At 42.0% G+C, this 23,626-nt stretch overlaps 1 protein-coding gene across 8 annotated transcripts in view; it reads left to right on the plus strand.

Annotated features, from left to right (window-relative positions):
- FGD3 (FYVE, RhoGEF and PH domain containing 3) overlaps positions 1-23,626 on the plus strand; it is a 109,178-nt gene that overhangs the window by 82,387 nt on the left and 3,165 nt on the right. For all 8 annotated transcript variants that reach the window (XR_004359125.1, XM_032699350.1, XM_032699344.1 and 5 more), the window contains exons 10-18: positions 2,084-2,230; positions 2,895-2,987; positions 3,950-4,029; positions 4,442-4,472; positions 4,955-5,056; positions 8,635-8,697; positions 14,955-15,077; positions 16,808-16,960; positions 18,917-19,057. Coding sequence is in view for 7 of the 8 variants with exons in the window: in XM_032699350.1 (XP_032555241.1) it covers positions 2,084-2,230; positions 2,895-2,987; positions 3,950-4,029; positions 4,442-4,472; positions 4,955-5,056; positions 8,635-8,697; positions 14,955-15,077; positions 16,808-16,960; positions 18,917-19,057 (933 nt within the window). In the remaining variant the exon portion in view is untranslated. The remainder of the gene's footprint in view (positions 1-2,083; positions 2,231-2,894; positions 2,988-3,949; positions 4,030-4,441; positions 4,473-4,954; positions 5,057-8,634; positions 8,698-14,954; positions 15,078-16,807; positions 16,961-18,916; positions 19,058-23,626) is intronic.

Consider the following 23,626-nt stretch of genomic DNA (forward strand, 5'->3'; position numbering starts at 1 on the left):
CTGAAATGCTGTGTGTCCAGCTTAATACCCACTGGCCATTGGTGGGTGCAAGGTTTATGTCCCCTTCCCTCTCAGACTCTTACTTCCTCCCCAGCCTGTGGGGACACCACGAGACCACGTTTCCTGTGGCTGCTCTGGAGCAGTAACCAGCTGATGTCTGTGTATTTTCAGTATGTCTGAAAACACAGTGAGGAAACCATCTGTTTCTGTTTGAGTCTGGTGTGTTCTCTCGATAAGGATATATTTTGGTGGAAATTTTTCTGGTTTGAGGCCTCTAAAAACTTTTTTCCTAGGGGCTGTGTGCAGTGTCTCTGCAGAGAGCAGGAATATGAAGCTACCAGCTCATGGCTTTCCGTGTTGGATGCTTTTTCTGTTAGTACACAAAAACCTATTGGAAAAGGCTGCTGTAATAATTTTGCTGCATGAGGTCCAAGCCAAACCAAAAGGAAAGAGAGTGCTGTAGCAAAATCTCCAAAAGTTAGTGGAGGTTTGAACTGAGTGTTGGCTTCTTCCTCCTGTTGTGGTGCAGTAGAAGAAATAAATCATGCTTCCAAAGCTGATTTATCCTAGAAGTGCAGATGTTCCTCAGGTTTTGGATCTATTCTTAGTGTTCTAGTTTCCCCTTTAAAAAAAAAACTGTATGAGAAGTTCACTATTGGTTGTTTGCTTGTTTGTTTCTTTGTAAATTAGCAGGATCTCTTGCTCATCTTCCCATTTGGTGGAAAAAAACCCTGCCTTTTGATGCTTAGGTGATTTGCATACTTGTTATTAGTCCACATCCCCACCTTCCATTTTGTTTGCAGTGTGTTTATTTTAATGGTAAGAGTTTTTGTTTCTTTTTTTGGTGGCTTTTTTTTTTCACTGTTCGTTTCTTTAATCGTTGGTCAGAAGAACTGATTAGGACAGGAATTGGCATGATACATATTTATGGTGAAAATTCTTGAGTCAAATGGAGATAAAGTGTGTGAAGACCTGAAATTTCAGCTTGATCTATGGGTAGGTAGAGGTATGATTTAGAGGTGTGTTTGGGCATATATTTGGGTATGGATACTGACCATGACCATCAGTCTTGGTCCTGTCTTCCTGACCATTGCTGACAGTGCCATTTGGACCACATCTGTCCAGCTTGAGGTTGAAAGCTAAACCTTTCCAAAGGCTGTAATTCAGGAGCACGGGTTACACACCTTTCTTATTTTAACTTGTTACAGCTTCTGTACTGCTTAATAAAGTGGATGAAGGTGTTACCTTTATCCATTTGAATACTGTATAGAGGGACTTTAATATTTGGATGAGTTAATGTAAAGTAGAAACACTGTTTTACTGGACAGGAAGTAGTAATCCCTTCATAAAAATTTTTGACCAAGATATAGGGATTCCTGTAGTGCATGAAAACTATATTTTAAGAATTTTGGCCTGGCTTATTTCAGAGGTACTTTTGGCCATGGAGGCTCCTGTGTAGGACTGCAACATTCCTCAGACAGCTGAGGTTTTAGGCTTAGCTTAGAGCTGCAGAATGTGACCGTGCTTCCTGATGGAGACCTCCCTCCAACTGTATCAGCAGCAGACACAAGAGGTGACACTTCTCAGAAGCTGAGAAATGAACACACTGTGGCAGGAATCTTAGTCTGAGATGTAGAGTGGAAGCTGGGTTAATAAATTAAAGCTTGGAAATTATTTGGTAATGTATTGGTCTCCAACTTGGCCATTGATTTTATTGGACCCAGTGTCATTGCTTCCGAAGATAATGGTTCCAAAGGGTTTGGACTTGAAGATCTTGGAGATCTATTCCAGCCTTTATGATTCTGTGATACATATTTATTGTTGAATAGTAATGACTAAAAATATCAAATAGATTCATCTCAAAATATCATTAAAATGGTACAATCCTGGGTGACTAATCCAGAGTGGGGAGGAGAACTGAAGAGTATGCAACAGGTATTCATGAAAATGCAAAGCTATAGCAGAAGCAAAACACTTATTTTCTTTCCAACTTATTTACACTTATCACAGAAATGACACAATGGGCAATTGACCAAGTGGAATAAATTTTTAAATTTAAATTGCTGGATTTTTGTACTTGCAGGAGAAGATGCACAAGCTTTTGGAAGTCTATGAGCGCCTGGGTGGTGAAGAGGATATTGTTAACCCAGCCAATGAGCTCATTAAAGAAGGACATATTCAGAAACTTTCAGCAAAGAATGGCACAGCACAGGATAGGTATTTATTCCTGGTGAGTGCTTTAGTTGCTCTTTTCTTTTCAGAGTTGTGCTCAGGTTGGATGGGCCTTGGAGCAACCTGGGAAGGTGTCCTTGCCCATGGGAGGGGGTTGGTATGAGATGAGCTTTAAGGTCACTTGCAGCTCAAACCACTCTATGATTCTATGGTACATTCCCATCTTTCTAAGCCCAAATACAAAAAGCCTTCACCAGCTGAGCCCAGCTACTCCTTCTGAGCAGCAGTTTTCCCTTGAAGCTTTTGCTCGAGGATTTCCTTCCTTCTTCCATGCTGTGATTTTACTGATGCCTTATCAGGTCCAAAGGGGTCTTTCCCATCTCCCTTCCCAGAGGCTGAGTTTTTGTGGAGTGCCAGAGGAGGCCGTTTCCAGCCACCCCACGTTGCTGCAGGTGGTGGCCAGCTCTTACTGGCACTGAGGGAAGAGCTCTTGTGCCCTCAAGGCAGTCAAATGCAGAGGGAGGGGCAGAAGTGGGAAGTGACTGGCTGACATGTTTCTGTCTGCCCATTGCTTTCAGTAATGATCTCTGAGCCCAGCTTTCACCTTAAACCTCTTCTTAAGAACTGCACCTTAGAATAAAACACACCAGAGGCCTCAACTGTCAGAATGCAGGGCGTGTCCAGCATTGAAACCCCTAAGTTAAACTCCTGTCTTGTTGCAGTTTAACAGCATGGTGCTATACTGTGTGCCAAAACTGAGGCTGATCGGCCAGAAGTTCAGTGTCCGAGAGAAGATGGACATTGCAGGACTGCAGGTTTGCATCTCTTCTTTTCCCCTGTTTTAATGCTTCTCCACTTGATAGCCTCAGATCTCTGCTGAATTCAAAATCATAACACTGTATGCTTATAAAAACATAATAAAATTCTAAAATCCAGCTTCGGATCACTTCCGATCAATCCAGCTTTTCCGCTACAAGAAAGACCTTAAGGTGGCAGAGTGTGTCCAGAGAAGGAAAATGGAACTGGGGAGGGGTCTGGAGCACAAGTCTGATGAGGGAACTGGGGGGATTCAGGCTGGAGTAAAGGAGGCTCAGGGGGGACCTTCTCGCTCTCTACAACTCCGTGGAAGGTGGGTGTAGCCAGGTGAGGGTTGGTCTCTTCTCCCAGGTGATGGGATGAGAGGAAATGGCCTCAAGTTGCACAAGGGAAGGTTTAGATTGTATTTTAGGGAAAATTTCTTCACTGAAAGGGCTGTCCAGCCCTGGCACAGGCTGCCTTGATCAGTGGTGGAACCACCATCCCTGGAAGTGTTCAAAAAACCGTGTGGATGTGGCACTTGAGAACGTGGTTCAGTGGCGAACATGGTGGTGCTGGGTTGACCCTTGGACTTGGTGATCTTAGAGGTCTTTTCCAACTTTAATGATTCTGTGATTGTATCTCTTTTTGGGTTTGTTTTTGAATTGCTATAAGGTAACCATTCAAAGGGAAGTAGAATAATGGTCACTGTGTACATGCTTTGATTGAAAGCCTTCCCTGGTCCCCTGGCTGACACAGGAGCCACCTTCTCCCCTGCTGCTCTGGGGACTGCTTGATGATACAGATCCACAAGTTTTGTAGCAAGACAAGTAACTATGAAAACAATCCCTTACTTTTTCTACCTCTGTACCATATTCAGAATGATCCTTTCGACTGAGCATTTCAAAGAATATTTGTAAGTCATTAAAAATGATGGAAAGACAAGGTGGATGAGTAGGAAGCTGACTTGTTCTTTTTACAGGTCCAAGAAATTGCCAAGCAAAACATGACTCATACATTTTCCATAACAGGAAAAAAGAGATCACTGGAACTACAAGCCAGGTATAGTACTTGTTCAGTCTTGGGAGTTTTGTGAATATATATGGAGAAATTGATGATCTAGGGGCTGTGCAAGTGTGACAGAGCTTTAAACCATGAGGGGAGCAGCAGAGATGCATAACTTAGATATGCAAGAGAATGTTGGTCCTAAGCCAAAGTGTGTTACAGTGCTGTGTTGATTGCCTTTATTGAATGCTTTCAGTGTTTATAGCAGTGCTTTTAAGTTCCACTGTATCAGTAATTAAAATATTTTTTACATTTTCTAATAACTGCAGTCAAATATTTTTAATAATGTTTATAAAATAGCGGATAGTAAAGCTAAAATCTTGATGGATATAAAGCTGTGAATTGAATTTACTGAAAATATTGGAAGTAAAATGAGGATGTTTCCTCTGTTTTTCTTTTGTTTTAACAGGACAGAAGAGGAGAAGAGGGAATGGATTCAGGTTAGTACAAAACACTAATGATAAGGGGAAGGAATCACCATGCCAGCAGCATTTAAAATTCACTTTCTGGGGTTTTGGATGAATGTGGCTGTGCAAGGAAGCTGGGTGGGCCAGTCTGGTGGAGATGCTCCTGGAGAGATGTGGAGGCCAGTCAGGGTGCAGTGCTGACCCACTGGCTCCACAAAGTGTCTGGGGGCTCCAAATGGGCTCCCCTTTCCTGCAGTCCTCAAGCTCAGTGAGAGAGGAGACTAAGGTGTCAGACCTTGTATATTCTTGCAGTTTGACCTGTAGAGACCCTGTCTGATGGCAGTTCTAGTTTTAACCTAAACAGTAGTGAATTAACACCACCGCTCAAGATTTTTAAGTTTCCCTTTCATTTATACAAGTCTAAGGGTTTTTCATCAGATCATAATCCTACCCATCTTCCTATGAAAGTATTTTTTTTTATGATGCTTCTCATCTTTGCTGGAATTTTGTCTCAGGTGATTCAAGCCACAATTGAAAAGCACAAACAGAACAGTGAGACGTTCAGAGCTTTCAACAGCTCTTTTTCACAAGAGGAGGAGCATCTTCCTGATTCCTCAGTAAGTACCAGTGCTTCATTCTCGTTTGCCAGAGCAGTTTTACTAACAGTTAAAACCTACACATCTACAGTTACTCAGCCCTGCAGGGCTTAAAAAGACTTAAAATTGATGCATTTTAAAAGGATCTTAAAATTCTTTCTTATAGATAATAAATATATATATTTTAGTCTTCAACTAAATATGCCAAATAATCATGAAAGTTGATTCTGTTTCTCTACAACCATAATGTATCTGTGCTGTGTTTGCTAGGAGTTTTGTTTTGGAAGTATTCACATGAGAACAACAACAGTATCTCTCCATTCAACTAGAAAATGATGGCATTTGCTACGAGCTCAAGAGGAGAGGGCCTGGGAGAGCAAAATAATTAGGAATTTCATGCAGTGCTGCCTGGGACTTGATGATTTCAGACATAGTAGATCTCTTTTCCCAGGACTGATTCAGTGACTCAGTAATCTGGATTTTTATCTGACTGATTTCCCAGGAGCCTCAGGAGAGATGTTGGATATGCCTTTTCATCCCAGTATTATCAGACTGACAGTGGAGATCTTTCCAAACCTCCACAGGGTCTAGAATCCCGTTGCTGGTAGCAGTCAGCAATGAGCCATTTTCAGAATCTGGCATGGCTTACTGCTCCTGAACTATTCAGCAGCTAAAAATACTCAGAAAAAAATTAGAAAATAATCAGTCCTTGCCTGTCTTTTTCACTTAACTCATGGCTGCCTTCAGAGCCAGGGTGCTCTGATGGAGAAGAATCTTTTGCTAATAAGCAAACTAATAAACACACTTTTTTTGTGTAATTAAGACACAGCATCTGTTCAACTTCATAATAATTATCTTGCTTTGTAAATTCTGTTTGATTTCGCTTCTGTGTTCATGGTGTAGCCACTTCATAGAAGTCAAGCAGAGCAGGAGTCTGGTTTATCCTTGGGTATGATATTAATGCAGTCTGCACCATAATTTCCTTAATGCCAGAATGCTAACCTGCATTTTTAGGAGATTAGCTTCTCTAGATAATCAGCTTTGAAAACTGATGTCACGGCTCAATGTGGCAGAAATTGCTGTCAGTTAAAAGGAGCTGAAACTATTTCTGTAAGGAAAACTGGACAAATCCTGAGGGCATTCTTAGTTGCAATACCCTGTGGTAGGCAGCATCCACCATGCATATCTCATCATCTATGGAATATTGGGCAGCTACTTTAGAGGGAAAAATGACAATAATCATCTTTTTTGCTCTCATGAGTCAAGAAATAGATATGGACTCATGGATTCCAGGCTGGATCTGTAACAACTGCTAGAAGTTGGCCTCTGGTTCTAATAAGCCCATAGAAAAAGAGTCAAATTGCTTTTCTTCCATGCTTGGCCACACATTTACTGTGTTACAGTGCTGAGTTGCAGTTCATGATCAGTGCATGCCTTTGCATGCAACTCTGACCGTGCCTCTGTGGCCCTGCTGACTGACATAGGCTCATACCAGCATTATGGGTTGATTTCAGCCTGAAATCTGCCTACAGAAGACTTGTGGGGTTTGGGAGGTGCAGAGATCCAAAATTTGACCTGACTCTTCAAATTATGCCTGTGCAATAACCTTCAGCAATTCATGAACTCTCAGGAGGGGAGTATTCAGTGTCATGTCCAATCAGTCCCAGGCAGGATAAGGGTAGCAGCATTTCCAGGCTATGTGAAGGGTGTTTTTAAAGCCATGTAAAAATGTTCCCAAGAAGAAGGACCTCTTCTACCACTGCTTGGTCTAAGAAGAGTTAAGAGGCTCATGGTGTGGGGAAGGAGCCAGTTTGTGCAGTATTGGAGGCTGGCAGGGAAAAGTGCTGCAGAGAGCTGACCTCTGTGGAAGTGGCATCCCAGAGATTTAAGATTGAGAATACTTCTGTTAGTTAAACTATGATTTTTGGATGCTGAACCATCATTATTTCCTGTCGTAGTTTCTGTCTCTCCCCATAGTTCTGGGTAGTTTTGACAAAAATCTCAATAACTGTGTTCATACCAGATCTTACACACTGTGAGTGGCAATGGTAGCATAACAAGGAGAAGCCCTTTTGAAATATTTTCCAGGTAAGAGTACAGAGTATTTGATTTTTAGCCCATTATTCCAAGTAAACATTAAATGGACATGAGGATCTGAACAGGCAACTGGAGAAGTTTACTCTTCCCTAAACTCACTGGGGGTTTTTTCAATCTCTTCTTCAGATCTCTTTTTTTTTTGCTTTTCTCCACATTTTCCCTTTTCCAATTGCACACAATTTGTGTGTCACAGCACAAAGATGTCCTTTTACTAGGCAGAATAAATCTCTGAATCGATTTAGGATCCCAGTGAAAAGAACCCCTTTCCACAGGACTGAGGAACAGGTGATGTGAAGACCTTAGGATTGCTGGGTTTTGTGGAGGCAGAAATAGCTGGCTAGAGCTGAGGAGTGATGCTTCCCTTTAATGCAGTCTCATTCCCTGAGGAAGTGCTCTGAGGTGTCATAAGCCTGGCCCCAGGGGATGCATTTGCTCCTTTCTTTGTTCTAAAGAGCCGATTGATTGTATTAGAATTGAAATAGATACAGTGAGGTATCAAGATTAATAGCTCTTCAGTTTGGCTGCTTACTCAAGGTACGGGTCATGTTGTTTCTAATAACAGAGGTTAAACCTTATTGCTTTCAAATGGAATGAAGCCAGAGTGCCAGAATGCACTGGCTTTTTGGATAACCTCGAAATAAGAGATGTTGTCTGACTGACAGAGGAAGAATGATCTGTGGGAGTAACAGGGGAATTTATCATAAAGAGTCTCATAGTTTGAGACCCCCCTGTAAACTAGCAGACTCCCTGTAAATTAAGGGCAGAGGAGATGGTTTTCCTTTCTTTTTAGGATGTAGCCTGTGATTTTGGTGCTAAATGTAAACGAGCTTGTTATTTACCATCTGTATCTATTGAATACATATAGATACATGAATATTGTCTATGAATTCTATATGAATATATATGTAGAGGTACCATTTTGCTTTTATTAAGAAATTGAGATATATTGCAATGAAGCAAAGGTTAACTGAGTAGTGTTTGAATGGAGTACATTTTGTTCCTGTCTGAATCCAGTGCCTGCACAGAGCCCTTGCTGGTTTGGCTGGCAGGCTCTGGTGGTGTCCTTCAAACCATGGCATTGGCTTTCTGCAGCACGTGGGGGGCAGGCACAGGTTGCACTCAAAGGCAGGTGGCAGTTGGGTGCCATCTGTGAAGTCATCCACGTCAGAGCCAACCCCCTGTTTGTGGGTGGCTGAGCATATGTGCAACATGTGCACCCAGCCTAGTGGAAGGTGTCCCTGCCCGTGGTAGGGGGTTGGAACAAGATGGTCTTTAAGGTCCCTTCCAGCCCAAACCATCCTGTGTTTCTGTGATATGATTCTATGAATTAAAGTGTATTCAGAAGAGAAGAGATGAGGGGCTGAAAGCAAACTTTTGGTTTTGTTTTCTCTTCTTCTAAATTCTTTTACCCATTTTTCTTTGTTTTGTTTTCTTTTTGATGTTTGATGTATTTTAGGAAGAATGTCCGTGTTGAAACTGTTCTGTGTCGTTGTTTCCCTCAGATAGCCAGCACCAGCTCGGTGGAATCAATGCCAGGAGCAGATGGTGGTGGTGCATTTGGAGGGGTGAGTAATTTGAAGCTAATACTTGATGCAGAGCAGGGATGGGGAGAGTGGATTATGTTTCTTTTGTAGCAGAGGGTTAAAAAAAAATCATACTTCAATATATGGGTTTATATCCTGCTGTCTGTGGCTGCAGCTGTGCTGTCCTTAACTTCTTGGCTAAGTCACACAGCTACTTTTGCAGCATCAGGGAATTTGAATCCTGCTCAGATCCTTGCTGCTGCACGTTTGTCTGAGCCTGAACCTGGTTCTTAAAATTGGTAGCACTGGCTTTTGGCGGGGGGGGGGAGGTGGTTTTGTGTGGGTTTATTACGAGGGGCTTGTGGGGGTTTTGTTTGGGGGTTTGGGTTTGTGGTTTTTTTTAGGTTTTGTTTTGTTGGGGTTTTTTTGTTTGGTTTTGTGTATGTGTGTTCAAATTGTGATAGGGAGCTACACTGAGTGCTTGGAGGGAGGAGGGCAAAAAGAGACCAGGAAACCTGTCTGGTTGGTTAGTACTGTTGCATTGTGTGACTCAGGATTTCATCTCCAGGACCAAATTTTGATTAACAGTTCTTCCATAGTGGCTGCCACAAAAGCAAAATAGACTTTCAAAGGTATGTTTCATTTTGCTCAGTACAGACTGGGACTGCTGCTGAGTCAAACCCGAGGGTTTGAGTCCTTAATAAGGTCTATTTTTTAGCATTTTTACCTCTGCCTTCTAGAATAAAAGATTTTCAGGAAATGCCTCAGGGTCAGCTGAGTTTACTGAAGAAGCCCCAACAAGAACAAACAACAACAACCAAAAAAACCCTTATCTGCTGAGACAGGCTACAGGGTGTTGAGTATTTAGCATGACCTTTTTAATAACAAAGAAGCCATTCAGCAGCTACTCCAGACTTCTGGCCAAGCTTGGAACCTTCTGGTAGAGTGTACAGAGTGTCAATGCAAAGCTGTTAAACAAGCCAGCAACTCAACCTATATAAAAACCAGGTTATTAAAAATAAGTGTTTGTGATTAGTGTGCTCCTTGCTGGTTATTTTTTGTTCACACTTCATATTTTCCCTAAGCAATTTTTTCTTTATTTGTAGTAATTTTGCTATTAGTGCCCCTGTGCCTTGTGTTGCAGATGCTGTAGTGAGCAAGCTACTTAACAAAAAAGATGTTTGAAACTATTAAAAAAAACCCCCACAATAATTTCTGGTGGTCTTAAGTTTCTTCGAGAAATGTAAATTTTATCTGTAATTAAATTAAAAAGTTGTATCTTTTTACTTGATTATGAATAGTAATATCAATGGTTTGCCTAGCATATCTCGACACATTAAGTAATTTACCTTAAGTCAAGTATTTAAAGAAAAAATTAATTCCTGAGATAGAAATAAAAATGGAACTGGTAAAAAAGACAAAGCTAAAACCACCAAAATTGCATAGTATTGATTCTGGGCTCTAATTCTGCTGCAAATTGATAATATCAGCATGAGCAATGAATAAAGATGTTAGTTGCAGCTTCAGAAAATAAGAATTTTTAATGCCAACACCCCTTTCATAACAGCTCAGTGAGAGCACAAGCACCGTGTGCCCAGCAGCTTCACACACAAACCACTTGGTGGTAGTGGTGGTCAGGAAAACTGGGAGCTCCTTCCTGTGCTTCCCGGAGTCTGCTGAAGAGGCTGCTGGCATTTCCTTCGGTGTTCACGTTGGCATAACCAGGCAGTGCAGTCCCAGTGCAGGAAGGATCATCTGCCCATGTACAGCATCGTGGTACCTCTTTGCTGAGTTACTCTGCTGCTCTGCACTTCTGGCACAGTTTAAGCTCAGCCTTCTGTGTGCTGGGGGAGAGCCTGTGGCAAACTCTGACACTGAACCGTGCGTGAATGATGTGGGCACGTAGAGAAAAGCACTAAAAAATTACCAAGTGCCAAGTTCAAATATATAATTTATATATATTATATATATATTATATATATATTATATATATAATTTATATAATATATATATAATTTAAAATAATTTCTTTATTCAGCATTTCCAGAAGCACCTGCTGATGTTCTGCTCCATTATGGGTGGCCCTAAATGTGTAACTTGTAAATGGAAAATACGCCTGTAAGAGCATAATGAGAAAGAAAATGATGGAAACCCCTTTGTTGCTCATGTGTCTGCCCGTGTAAGAGTCTCACCAGACTGTGCTTCATGTTGCATGTACAGCACTGAGGCTGAATTTCTACCTGTTGGCCCAGGCAGAATGAAATACCTGGCCCAGAGAAACTGTGGCTGCCCCATCCCTGGAAGTGTCCAAGGCCAGGTTGGATGGGGCTTGGAGCAACCTGGGCTGGTGGCAGATGGTCTTTAAGGAACCCAAACCATTCTGGGATTGCCTGATTCTGTGACTGTATAGCAAGTAATAAATAATGGAACAGCAGTCTCCCGGGTGCACTGGTTTTCTTGCTGTTCCTAACAACTTTTTGGTGATTCTTCCCTGCTTTTCAGAAGCAAATGGAGGCTCCTGTGGTTCACTAATGAGAAGATGTCTGCTTTCCTAAGAAGGCCAGCCATGGGCCTTCACCTTGCAGTCACATGAGCTGTACCTGTTGCTGGGATATATACTGTTTTCCACCAAAATTATAAAGTTGGAGGAAACTGTCAAGATTTAGAGAGTTAAATGCAGCTGTACAGTAAAAGCAAAGTGGTCAAAAGAGCCTGGTCTGAAAGATCCTGGCTCTGAACAGATTTTATGTCAGTTTTTTTTCCTATCAGACTCGTCAGCTTCAAAACAGAGCTGTGTATATGGTGAAAGATGAGAAATAGGACAATTATTTAAGTGCATTAGTTTCAAGATACTTCAGCTGCAGCTCGGGCAGCTCTGTCTTAGCATCTCTTTTAACAAGCATCAGCAGTACATAAAGTAGCTTGTGTAATAAAGGACACAGTTGCAAAGTGACTGTTAAATTTATCTGTGATGAACAGTGTGAATCATGATGCATGTCCTTGTTTGCTGCAAAAACCTCTGTTCAGATGATGTGTTTAGAGTGTGTGGTCAGGTCAACTGAGCCATCACTGGGTGGGATGAGGGCAGTGCCTGTGCAGCAAGGCATGGAAAGCAAAGTGCTTTTTAATTCTTAATTCTTTCTCAGTGTGAGCAGTTAAATATCGCATCATTGAAAAAGTCTTTCTTCTGTATTTGTTCACTGGAGTTTGCCAAGTCATAAAGACTCTTTCATTTTTGTTATATTTTCTACAGCTGCAATAGCAATGTTTCAAACTCTTGTGTTCTCGCTGTGTTCTCACAATACTGAGAAATATTATGAAATATTGCTGCCGTTCATCAAACACTTAGTACTTCACTAATCCAAAAAGGCCCTGCATAAAGAGGTCTTCAAGTGTTTGTTGTATGCTACAATGCAAGTTAAAATTTAATGCTGTAAAATAGAAGCTCGTGCAGAACTGTCCTAACAAATCTTGCCCAATATAATACATTTTCTCCTTTCTTTCTTTGTCAAATACACGGGTCAGGTATTTCTGGAAGTGGACACTGTCCAGACTGTTCCACACTGAGGAGGGTGTCAAATAGAAGATCCATTAGAGGAAATATTCAACTTGAGTGTTATCTGTGTAATAGAGCGTGCATGTGGGAGATGATGGATATTCCTGTAGGAGTACAAGCCAAATTAACCAATTTCCACATGAAGCAGCCCATTCAATTCGTGGTAGAGGAACTCCAGCATTTTTCTTATGTAGGCGTGTGTAGGTATCAACTGAAAGCCAAAAACTGGTTTTGTTTAGCATTTGTCGCAATTATCTTCCAGTCAGAGCTCACAGGGGTAAATGGTGCCCTCATTTATGCTCTTGCCACCAGTGTAATTGTGGTTAATATAAGAATCATAAGTCTGGTTATGCTGCATGCAAATTTGAACTATTGAGACAAGAAAAAATAAGGCTGACCCGTGAGGAAATGCTCTGATCTGACAGTTTAAGGACAATCCCTCCCTCCCTAGTGGAAGAATAATCAGGTTTCTAAAACGTTAAATAACCTTAACATCAAAATCAGCGTGAGAAATGGCTGACTTTGGCCAGTCTGTGTGATACAAATAAAAAAGTTACTCTGGGAAGCGTTTGGAATCGCCCTAATTATCTGCTTTTCTCAGAGGGGTCTGATAGAGCCTGAAAGGAAAGGCTTGCTAATGACTCATACTAGGCATTGTTCTTTTGGTGTGATTCAGCGTCCTACTGGTTGTAGCTGGTTCTTTACAAGGAAAGTGAAATACTGCTCTCTGCTCTAAGTGTGGGAGCACTTGGCTTTGCCAGCGTTCTGTTTTGCTGAGCAATTAATACGTGTTTATGGGGTTATAGTGATTTTCCTGAATGAACAAATCCATGACTGCGCTTCACCAAGCTGAATTGCCAAACATCCTATGTGCTTGTATACAAGTTTGAAACACTGCTATTGCAGCCATAGAAAAGATAATAAGAATGAAAAAGATTCAGTCCAATTAGAGGTAATTAGTTGTGGTTTTGTTGTGTAATGGCATTATAAGGCGGGGTGGTTCCAGTGGCTCTGCTGAAATACAACATGCTCTCCTCTGTAAACAGGGAATGCAGGGCAGACTTGAGGAGGCTGACACCACTGGGAGAGTGGTGTCAGCTTAAAAAATCGATTTTTTTTTTCCTCTGCTTGGTCTGAAAATGTCTGTTAATGACTTCTGTATGTTAGTTCTAACGACTGAGGTGAGACCTGAGGGTGAATAGCAGGATTTTCCTGACACTGGTGACACCTGCCTGGTGATCCCTGGGCAGGCACTGCTAATTGAGATGCATTTGCTGTTGTCTTGCTGCTAATTGAGATGCTGTTGTCTTTCCTCCCACCCCCACGGGCGCATCTTTGTGCTAAAGAAAAGCATTGAAGAAGGGGAAGTTTGTTGAGCCAATTGTTCTCTCTCAAGTGGACCTGAGTAGTGACTTGGTGTGCAGGCATGGCTTAAAGGGAAGGAGGATTGTCAAGGAGCCCAGAATCTGTCTGTCCTACAATGGACGTGGTCTTCACCTGATTCATTTTCAGAAAACATGTAAAATACCTCTACCCTTTTGTTTTAGAGGAAATGTTTCTTCTCCCAGTAGTTTGTTAAATGATTGAGTCAAGCAAGCAAAGATGAAGAGAGTTATCAAACCTCTCTCATGAAAGGGCTGTGCTGGAGGAATGTGGTGCAGCCAATCCTTTGGGTCTCTGTGTGGATGCTGCCTGGCTGAGGGTGCCCCAGTCTTGCCCACAGGGAGCTACTACTGCTTGCACATAGCCAGCTTGACTAGGGAGGATAAATATATTTATTTTAAAACAGAAAACAGGAATCTGTTCTGTATCTAGTCAAAGCTCCATGTGAAGTTGTATTTTTGTGATCTGCACGTTGGCATGGTAGTCACAGAATCATGGAACGGTTTGGGCTGGAAGTGACCCTAAATATCATCTTGTTCCAACCTCCTGCCATGAGCAGGGACACCTTCCACCAGGTTGCTCAGAGCCCTGTCCAGCCTGGCCTCAGACAAACACCTCCAAGGCATGGGAAGTCCAGTTTATGCTGGATCCACTAGTGCTCATCAGTTTATCAGAAAATTGTGCAGTTGAGTTTAATTATTACCCAGTGACTTTAGTTACCAATTTAGATGCTCGGATTTAGAGGCTTAACTCACCTGGCCACCTAAACAGCAGATAGTGCATGTCATCTGCCTAGAGGAGCTGATAGCAGGTCCCTGTTGTGGGTGTCTGTCCCTGCCTTCCTGAGGAGCTTTGTGCTTTGTTGTGGGCTGAGAGGGAGCCTAAGGAAACTCCTAAATTAAGCATTTGGAGTTTGGGTGGTGCAAAATCCACTGCCAACACCGTTCATTCACTTCTTCACTGAAGCCATTTTTCCCCAAACCTTCACATCTGCTCCCCACCAAGGGAGGGGAGTTTACAACTCACTCATAAAGTCAACATGTGCCTTAGGCAAGGAAGAGGTGAGCGCTGGAAGGGAAGCTCTTCTTGAGATGCCCACGTTGGCCATTCCTCTTCCTCACTGACAGACAGGGAGAGGAAGTCTCTGTGGCAGTAAAAGCACAAGTGGGCAGAAAGGGGCTGAAACCCCCGGGGCTGAACCAGCCATCCAGTTGAGACAAGCAGCAGAACTATGCAAATTCTTTCCTAGAACGGTGTGAATCCCCAAGAGGATCTCTGTCAGTAAGAACTCCGCAAATAATTTTGGCAATTTTTTTTAATTATTGTATTTTTAATCACGTACTTGCACTTTTAATTTCAGAGTGATTCCTGTAGGAAATCTTCCAAATCCAAGCGGGACAAGGAGAAACAGGCTTGCAAGAGCTGCAGTGAGAGCTTCAACTCCATCACAAAGAGGCGGCACCACTGTAAGCAGTGTGGGGCAGTAAGTATCCCAGTGAGCTCAGCTCCTGAGTTTCTTCTGCAGAAATCATTGCAGACAATTTTTTAATATTTTTCAGTGCAGGAACTAAAAGACATTCTGGTTCACGGCAAGTGGTTGACAGAACAGGTTTCCCACTTGCTTTACTCCCTGGGAATCGGGAGGAAGAAGAGCTAAACTGGTGCAAAGTCCCAGGCTATGCTGCTTAAAAGGCAAATCCAGTGTATCTGTGGGTAAAAGGAAAGGTGGTGGGGATGTGCTTGTATCTGCAGAGGGGGTTGTCCCCTATATTTTGTTTGCAGGAGCAGTGACCTTGGGACAGCCTCACTTCACACAATGGCAACTCTTCTAGGATGAACAGCTGAACATATGATACTAAAGATGGATGGGTTGTTCTTTCTCTAAAGAAAGGTTGTGTGAAAGTGGTTTCCTCCTGCTTGAAAAACCAAAATAATCCATCCTAGAGAGGCAAAACCAGGTTACTGAAGGCCCTCAGCCACCTTCCCCAGTGCCATTTACTGAGAGCTGAGCTCTCAGGTGTTTTTCTGTAAATCATAACCATGGCCAAGATGAGATGGATTTCTGCAATGTGACTTGAAACCTGCATTCTGTGCCTTGAGTTTCACGCTTCATGTTCCTAATGTAACTAATACAGAGTAATGTTATTTAAAAAACATTAGTCATTTGAAGTGGAGATTAATTTCAGCTGGATAGAGGCCTAAATGTATAGTTAAGATGTTTAAAGAAACCTCAGTCTCAGCAGTTGAAGTAAAATTGCTGTGGAGGAGGCATTTTTGCCCTAGAGTTGGGATTTTCAACCTTCTGGGTTTGTTTTTATTACTAATTGCTTAAATAATGAAACACATTTCTGGATTCTAGTTTAAAATGTCCCATTGCAAAGCTGAGTGTTACTAAAGAAATGAAATAATGGCTTTCCCCCAGGGACAGAGAGATAACAAGAATTATATCATTAATAATTTATTGTTAAACAGTTGTTTGTTGTGCAATGCCTTGTGGTGTGGAAATAGCATTCAAATTAAAGAAGTTAATTTGTCTTAAGGAAAGACTATCACGTTGTGAAAAATGCTGCCTTGCTTTTGTTTGGATAACTTGGTGCTTCCTAGATTAAGGCAGTTCTCTTCATACAGCAGTTACTGTCCTGCAGTGAAGCATGTATACATATGCCTGAGGGTTTGTGGTGTATTATTGTACAGAAATTCAGAATGGATGTCCAGTTGGGCTGACACCCTGGGAACAGTTTCTCTCCCTGGAGTGGGTGTGCTGGAGACAGATTTTTAGCCTGAAAACAAGTTCTGGAGCTGCAGATCCAGTGCTTTTCCCAAGCACTGCTTCCACGGGCCCAATGTTCTTGGCAGCTGAGACAGACCAATAGTTTTCAATGGATCACATATTGGACTAGGTTCTTAAAATAGTCAGTGCTTTCTGGGTTCCTCAGTTCTCCCAGGCTGACCTCCCCGATTGATGAGGAACCTTCACTCTGAAAATCAGTCCTTCCCAGATCATTAAAAAGCACCAATTGCTTTGTCAACTTAACCCTCTTTTTGCCTCCTAAAGACTTCTAAGAAAAGAAAAGCAAACTCGCATGATTTTAATCATACACTATTTCCCAGAAGGCACGTTTTCTTTGTTTTGGTCTATTGATACATGGGATCACAAACACATTAACCATTAATGCAGGTGACTAAAGTGAAACCATCATCTTTCTGATACAGGTGATCTGTGCAAAATGCTCTGAGTTCAAGCCACTTGCAGATAACAGCCGTCACAACCGAGTGTGTAAGGAGTGTTTCCTGCAGCTGCCAGCGAGCCCCTGCAGCCCTGGGGTTGAAGCAGTTGGAGAACAGAAGAAAAGACTGGCTGCAGAGGTATGATCTTTGGCTATAAACTTTGTGAGGCTCCCTTTTTTTTTTTTTTAAGTTTATTTATTAAAAACAAATCAAATTGGTTATCTTTTCTCCCCCACTGTGCTGTCTGTAGATGGTGAGTGTCTGTTGTAGGGTACTGATCACACAGGTTTGGCAGTTAAGCTCCACCTCCTAAAGTTACAAAAGAAGAGGGAAGAACCTCTGGCTCCTTCTTATTATGGTGCATTTCCAATCTTGAGCTGTGCACAATAACTATTCACAAAATAAGATTTTGTTTTTTCACTTTTAATTCCACATAGTGGATACTTCTGCACTCCTTATTTCACATCCTGTCAAAATACTGTTGAAACCATTTTTTTCTTAGTTGATTGTGCAAAAGAATGGCATCCTTCTGGAAGACCATGGGGATTCACCAGAATTTTCTCAACCCTGCTGTAATGCAGGCTCTTCCCTCCAAAATGTGACTTCCACAAGCTGTCCTGTGTAAACTACCTGCTTTGCCATTGCCACAGGAGTCACCAGGTTTTACAGCTTGAGAGCAGCACATCCTACCCTTATTTTTTACAAGAACAAGGAACATGTTGGCAAACTGAACCTCCTTTTAACTAATGCTTTTTTTAGACCATAGGCAGAGCTGGGAGTACCATTACATGTCACGCTTTTCATGAGCCACCTTGGAGAAAAGGGGTTTATTTACTTCACCTGTGAAACACAGCCAGAAGTCACTGTGTGAAAGAGGATCTTCATCTCAATTAGAAGTGGACCCACAGGGACATGAGGTTTTTGAAAGAGCCACTGACACACTGAGAACTTCATTGCAAGTTGTCCTTCCCCCATAGTCTGACCTTCACCATCCTGCTCTGAGTACCTCATGGAAAACCTGCCAGGTCTGCAGACCATGGAGAAAGTTCTGGAGCCAGAACTTTTTTGGTACCATTGAGATATGGTACCCCTGCCCATGACAGGGGATTGGAATGAGATGGTCTTTATGGTCCCTTCCAGTGGAAACCATTCTGTGGTTCTGTGATGTACACTGCAGCTGTGCCTGCAGATGCTGAGCTCTTCATGGGCATCAACGCAGCCTCTGGTATCTCATGACAAACTTTCCAGCACTGTTTCAGCAGAGATGTTTGTGAAAACCTGCGCCTACTCAGGGGAGGGAGAGCACAGTTAATCTGAAAAGCCGAAGGCAAAGCAGTGAAATGTGACCTATGGCTTTACTTCAGAAAGCAGATTAGAGCAGAAAGCTGTAAAAACCCAAGGAAAAGTGTCATTACTCCCTTCAATGATCAGGCTTCTGTTTTTCTGTTGAACCTTCAAAGGATCAGGTAAAATGCAAGAAAGCTGGTGTATAGAAAGGAAAGATCAGGGTCAGGCTTTTTCTTTTCCTCCTGTTTACATGAAACTTGGTTAACAAGCTTAGTAGCAGCTGAGGACATTGCTGCTAAATGTTATTAGCAGCTGTAAGAAATCTCCAGGAGACTTCTGTGCAAACCCTTAATGTGACCAGGAATTTTGGGGTTTTTTGTCTTCTATCAGAACACAACAATTTCTTCCACTCTTTTTTTGCCCTCTGATCTGGCTCCAGTCTTTCTGCATCCATGCACAAGAGGATCTGTTAAAACACCCTTTGCATTAATTTGAAATAATCTCCCAGCCTACTTTGCTAAGCAAGAAATGAGCTGCATCATCTTAATTACAATTCTCAATCTACTGTGTGGAGGGGGAATTTAACTTCATGTCTGCTGAGAATGGTGGTTCAGCCTCTGCCTCTGTTACATGGAATTGTCTATTTATCGATGATATATAATAATGATTTTTATTCAGTTATGGGCTCTCCAGCATTTGCCCTCCAGTGTTCTTTGACTATGCACAACTTAAATGTTTTCTACTTAATTCTAAATATTTTGTCCAGTTAAACATCAGTGGAAACAGCTCTTTTTTTTTTTTCTTCAGAAGCAAAGCATCCTTGCAGCTGAAAACAGCCTCTTCAGCAGCTACCTCCAGTTCCTTGAAAAAGGGAAGACTTGGTACAAAATGTGGGTGGCCATCCCCAAGACAGAACCTCTTGTTTTATATCTGCAAGGAAGCAACCAGGTGAGATGGGATTTGTGAGGGTTAACACACAAGAAAAAGAAAAGTGTAAGTTTAAATATATCAAGCTGAGAAATGGGTCAAAGGATTTGGCTTGGTTTCAACAACAAAACTGAACTTGGTGTTCTCAATATAGCACAAAGCCTCAGAGATTTCAGATTACCTTGTTGCCTGTCCTTACTGCTGATACTGTTGTGAGCAAATGTTTAAGCTCATCGCTTTTTTCAGATTTTTAAGAAAAAAGGAAAAACAGGGATAATTAGGTTATGTTTTGGCTTTTTTAGGTTTCAGATAGGTATATTCAAAAGTTTTATTATTCTGTCATTAAGGAAACCACTTTCTTGTTAAAAGTATAGAGCTGTGAAGCAGGCTGAATGTTACAATTGCTGGTATAAGCCTTTTTTTTTTTTTTTTAAACCTAGTTCTGGGTTGAGAGGGTGGAGGAATTTGTGAAAATGCCGTTGTTCTTCAGCCTGAGAAATGGTAAAGCTCCTTGTCATAGCATCATGGGATTTTATCTTTACTTGAAATAGTTACATGAATAAGAATTTTTTGTTTCTAAATGTGCTGTTGGAGCTAACTTGTATTTGTGTGTGATGAAAGTCAAGTGATAGAAACATCTATATCCAAGATAGAATATCCAAAATAGAATATCAGTCATGCTTCCTTAGCACTGAAGATAAAGAATGACAATGCTGAAATGAGATTCCCCATATCCAGTTTTGTATCTGGCATTTGACACGTTTATACACAGCTTTGTTTATCTCCTGGGTGGGATGGAAGAAGGAATGGGTCTGAATTCAGCCTGCTATTGTCCTGCTGTAGCTGTAGTGATAAGAAGGTTTGCTTTTTATTGGCATCAGTTTGTGGCTGGAAACAGTCTGGGAACTCAGTTTTCCCCCTGATTTTATAGAGCCTTTCTGAGTAAAGCTCACCCTGTTCAACAAGCACTACATGTTGTCTTTAGAACTCTGTGCATTTTGCTGCTTGTCAGCAAGAGCACCTCTGGCTTCAAACAAGTGTGTGTAATGGTTTAAACATAGTGCTTAAAGAGGCTGAAAGCTTGAATTTGGAGCTTCAGACACAGCCCCCTTGACTTCATCTTTGATTCCAACCCCACACTGGGTAAGCCTCCAATTCATCCCGTGGATCAGCCTGGCTTCTCTCCGAGTCAACAGGAAATGCGTGGCTGAAATTACACGTTGAAAAAGCAAACAGCCTCACACAAGGCACTAAAACAAGGCAACAAACTCAGTCTTTGGGTCTCTCTGGAGTCAGGGTCTGGGGAAAGGAATAAAGCTTTAAAAAGCTAAACAGAGAAAATGGCTTTACTGTGCAGCTTTTCAGCTGATGTACCTGATGATATCACATTTGGGCAAGGGGAGTGGGAATAGAAGGCGAGAGGTCTAAATTCTTTGGCCTTCCTCACCCAAGAGCAATATATGACATCTAAGAGATGTGTCATCTAAGAGATGATCAGAGTGAGAAGCTGAGAGGAAACAACGCCTCTTACCCAGAAATGTAGAATTTCTCCTACTACCCAACTGGCTGTTGCAGGACAGCACAAATAATAACCCGTGGGCATAAATCACCTGCGTTCAGTGCGCGCAGAATGATGCTCAATTCTGCAGGCCCCACCTGACAGTTGTGCAAAGCCAAGGATGGAAGCTGGAGGAGCTTCTCTGCTTCAGTTGCTGCCTACTTTGTCCACGTCCTGCCAAATTTGTTCTGGAGTCTCTGTTGATATTATTGGTAAGATCTTATTTTTTAAGGGAAAAGGTTGCCTTTGACACCAGTTGTCATTTTATGACAGTTAAATTTAGTGGTTATTGTCCTCAGCTATTTCAGGTGTGAGATGAATCTCCCAGTAAAGTGGCAAGAAAGCAACAAGACAAGGCTGATCTATCTTAACATTCCAGAACTGGGATTTGCTGTCAGGAATCACCAGTTGCAGGCTGAGACTATAAATAACTGTCTAAGTTTTACTTGGCTCCCCGCCAAGTCCCAGACCCAACACCGAATTCCCTCCAACTCAGTGCTAAGGAAAAACTATGAAACATCCAAACTAGCCAAACTTATATGAAAATAAATGTATTTATGACATATACAGCTATGTACAGTTGAAATACCATGCACAACTCCAAGGGAAAAGGGAAAGGGAAGGGGGAAGAAAAAAAAGGAACAAAACCAAAATAAAATATACACGATCAATAGCCCAAGATCTAGCAACTAAAAGAATTAGCAAAAGAATATCTTACTACTCTCCTTGGGACAGCAGAAAGTCACACTGGAATGACCGCTGGCAACCTCCACCTCCCCAGGGTTGGCCAGGCCTCACCAGGCCTCACTAGGCCTCACCAGGCCTCACCAGGCCTCACCAGGCCTCACTCCCCAACATGACAGACTCAACAGCAGGGAAACCTGCACCTCCAAAGCCGCTGGAAGGAAAGAGAGCAAAGGCCTCTCCTCCTTTCTTCTTATACTCCTGGCTTACGTAAAAATAGTAGGGAATACTGGGTAATATGGGCACTTCCTTGGTTACAAACTGGTCACCAAGGAAGGCCCAGACTAAACTACTACAACGACAAAAATGAATCCCTTCTTCAAGGGCCTGCCATTCCCATTTGTATACCTCAATTTGCATCCAACTGCAGAAAAAAAAATTAGGCAGCAAATCCTCTTCCTTGATATTAACCCAACATTCTTGTCAGTTCTGGTTTTCATAGGCTTCTGAGGAAAGTCTCTTCCAGAGCTTCTTTACTGGTGTCTGAGTGTCTGAAATCCGTTGGGAACCACTCATGTGCTTGAATGTTATTTTCCCAGGCATAGTTGTGTTTTGTACATCCACCTTGGTGGATCTCACAGACATCTTTAGACCTGCAAAGAAGCATTTCAGTGCCTAAAAGAGGTGCCTTTTGGGAATAATATTGCCACCAATAGTATTAAGGTCTTGAAACACAGAGTAAAGCATGACCATAGGAGTTTGAAAGTTAGGGGATTATTGTTAAGAAGAAAGAGTAGCTGCCTCTTGGGAAGAAGGAGCAAACCAGGCTGCATCTGGAGTTTTGGATACAGTGAAAGCCCTGACAGCTTCTTCCTCTACACCCCTGGCCCTCACAGCAAAGAAGGAATGCCAGTGCAGATGGAAACACAACTCACAGACTTCAAAATAGCAAGAAAACTGCTCTTTGCAGATCCTTGTTCCAGGAGAATTAATTAATCCCCTGATTGTTCTTAGTTTAAGTCTTGCATAAGGCTTTATGCATGAAGATAAATTCCCAGCTTGTTTAGGTTTGGAAATCATACCAATTTGATCTGTTCTCAAACAGAGACAGAATTTGTGTAGCCATCTGTCATGTTTATCTCAGTGGAGTTACAAGAGTTTGCTTATAAGCAAAGGCCACTTCAAGAGTAAGGAGCAGTGGATTTAGAGAAATTAGTCTGTCTTTCCAAGGGCTCCACCTGGAGCTTCTGCCCCTGTTGGCCTTGTAAAATGCACAGCTGCCTCCACAGCTCTGACATGAACTTATCTGAGTAGTAAGTGCAGAGTTAAGGCATCCAGGCTGGGTAGAAAAGTAGTGGATTTTGGAGAAGTACGAAGGGTGAATCTAATATAGTGAGAGCTAGTGTATATATGGATATATATGTATGTAGTTTGGATCGGGTTTGATCCAAGAGAAAATTTTGCTTTATAAAGAAGAAAAATCTTCTGTTCGTTGTGTAAACGTGATTAACTTTTAGAAAATAAGGGAGTAGCTGAGTTTGAAGTTGAGCTCAGGGTTTTAGAGAAGTATTTTTTTGGCTTGCCTGTTGATCCTGTTTAGGAGAAGCTTTACCTGGCTCCACACAAAACTCTGCCTGCCTTTTTTGTGGTGATTGTGATTGGGCAGTGGGTGGAATTTGGGTGGAAAAAAATGGAGGTTTTCTAAGCCTGCTTAAAAGTAGGAGGGGGAATGACCGTGGTGCCATTGGTGGGTCACTGTTGTGTAGGAGAGTTTATACAGTGCAAAGAGCTGTGCAAGTGCAGGAGGGATGTCTGTGTGCAGGGTGCCTGGAATAGAACTGCCTGTGTGGTGGAACTGAGCTGTCCATTCCCAAATCTTAAACCCTGGGTGTCGTAATTGCTGTAATACAGCAACAAATTCATGCTGCTGTAATGACCTAGATAATAACCCATTTGTGTTATGCTGCAGAGAGTCAGGATGGGTGCACAGTGCTTGTGATTGCTGATGGTATTACACAGCCACTAGATTTTTATCTGTCACTCACTATTTGAGGAACATGATTGCAATCAGCCCTAAAGCAAAGCCCTTCTCAGCACTGGGTATTTTGGTTTGATGAAATATCAATATCGTGCAGCCCTACTGTGCTGCATACAGAAATATTAAGGAAAAAAAAACCCAAAGCAGTCCAACCAACCAAATCTGGTAGGCTCTTGAAACTGGAATATGAATTTTGTCTCTCTGTAAGGTCTGTAAATCCTACTTCCATGTTCAGGGTAGAGCTGGAATTCCTCATGGGTGCAGAACGGCCTCTGGATTTGCTGGGCTCCAGGTCAGAGGGAAGGGCTCA

Source organism: Chiroxiphia lanceolata, chromosome 11 (genome assembly GCF_009829145.1).
Source record: "Chiroxiphia lanceolata isolate bChiLan1 chromosome 11, bChiLan1.pri, whole genome shotgun sequence".
NCBI classification, from domain to species: domain Eukaryota; kingdom Metazoa; phylum Chordata; class Aves; order Passeriformes; family Pipridae; genus Chiroxiphia; species Chiroxiphia lanceolata.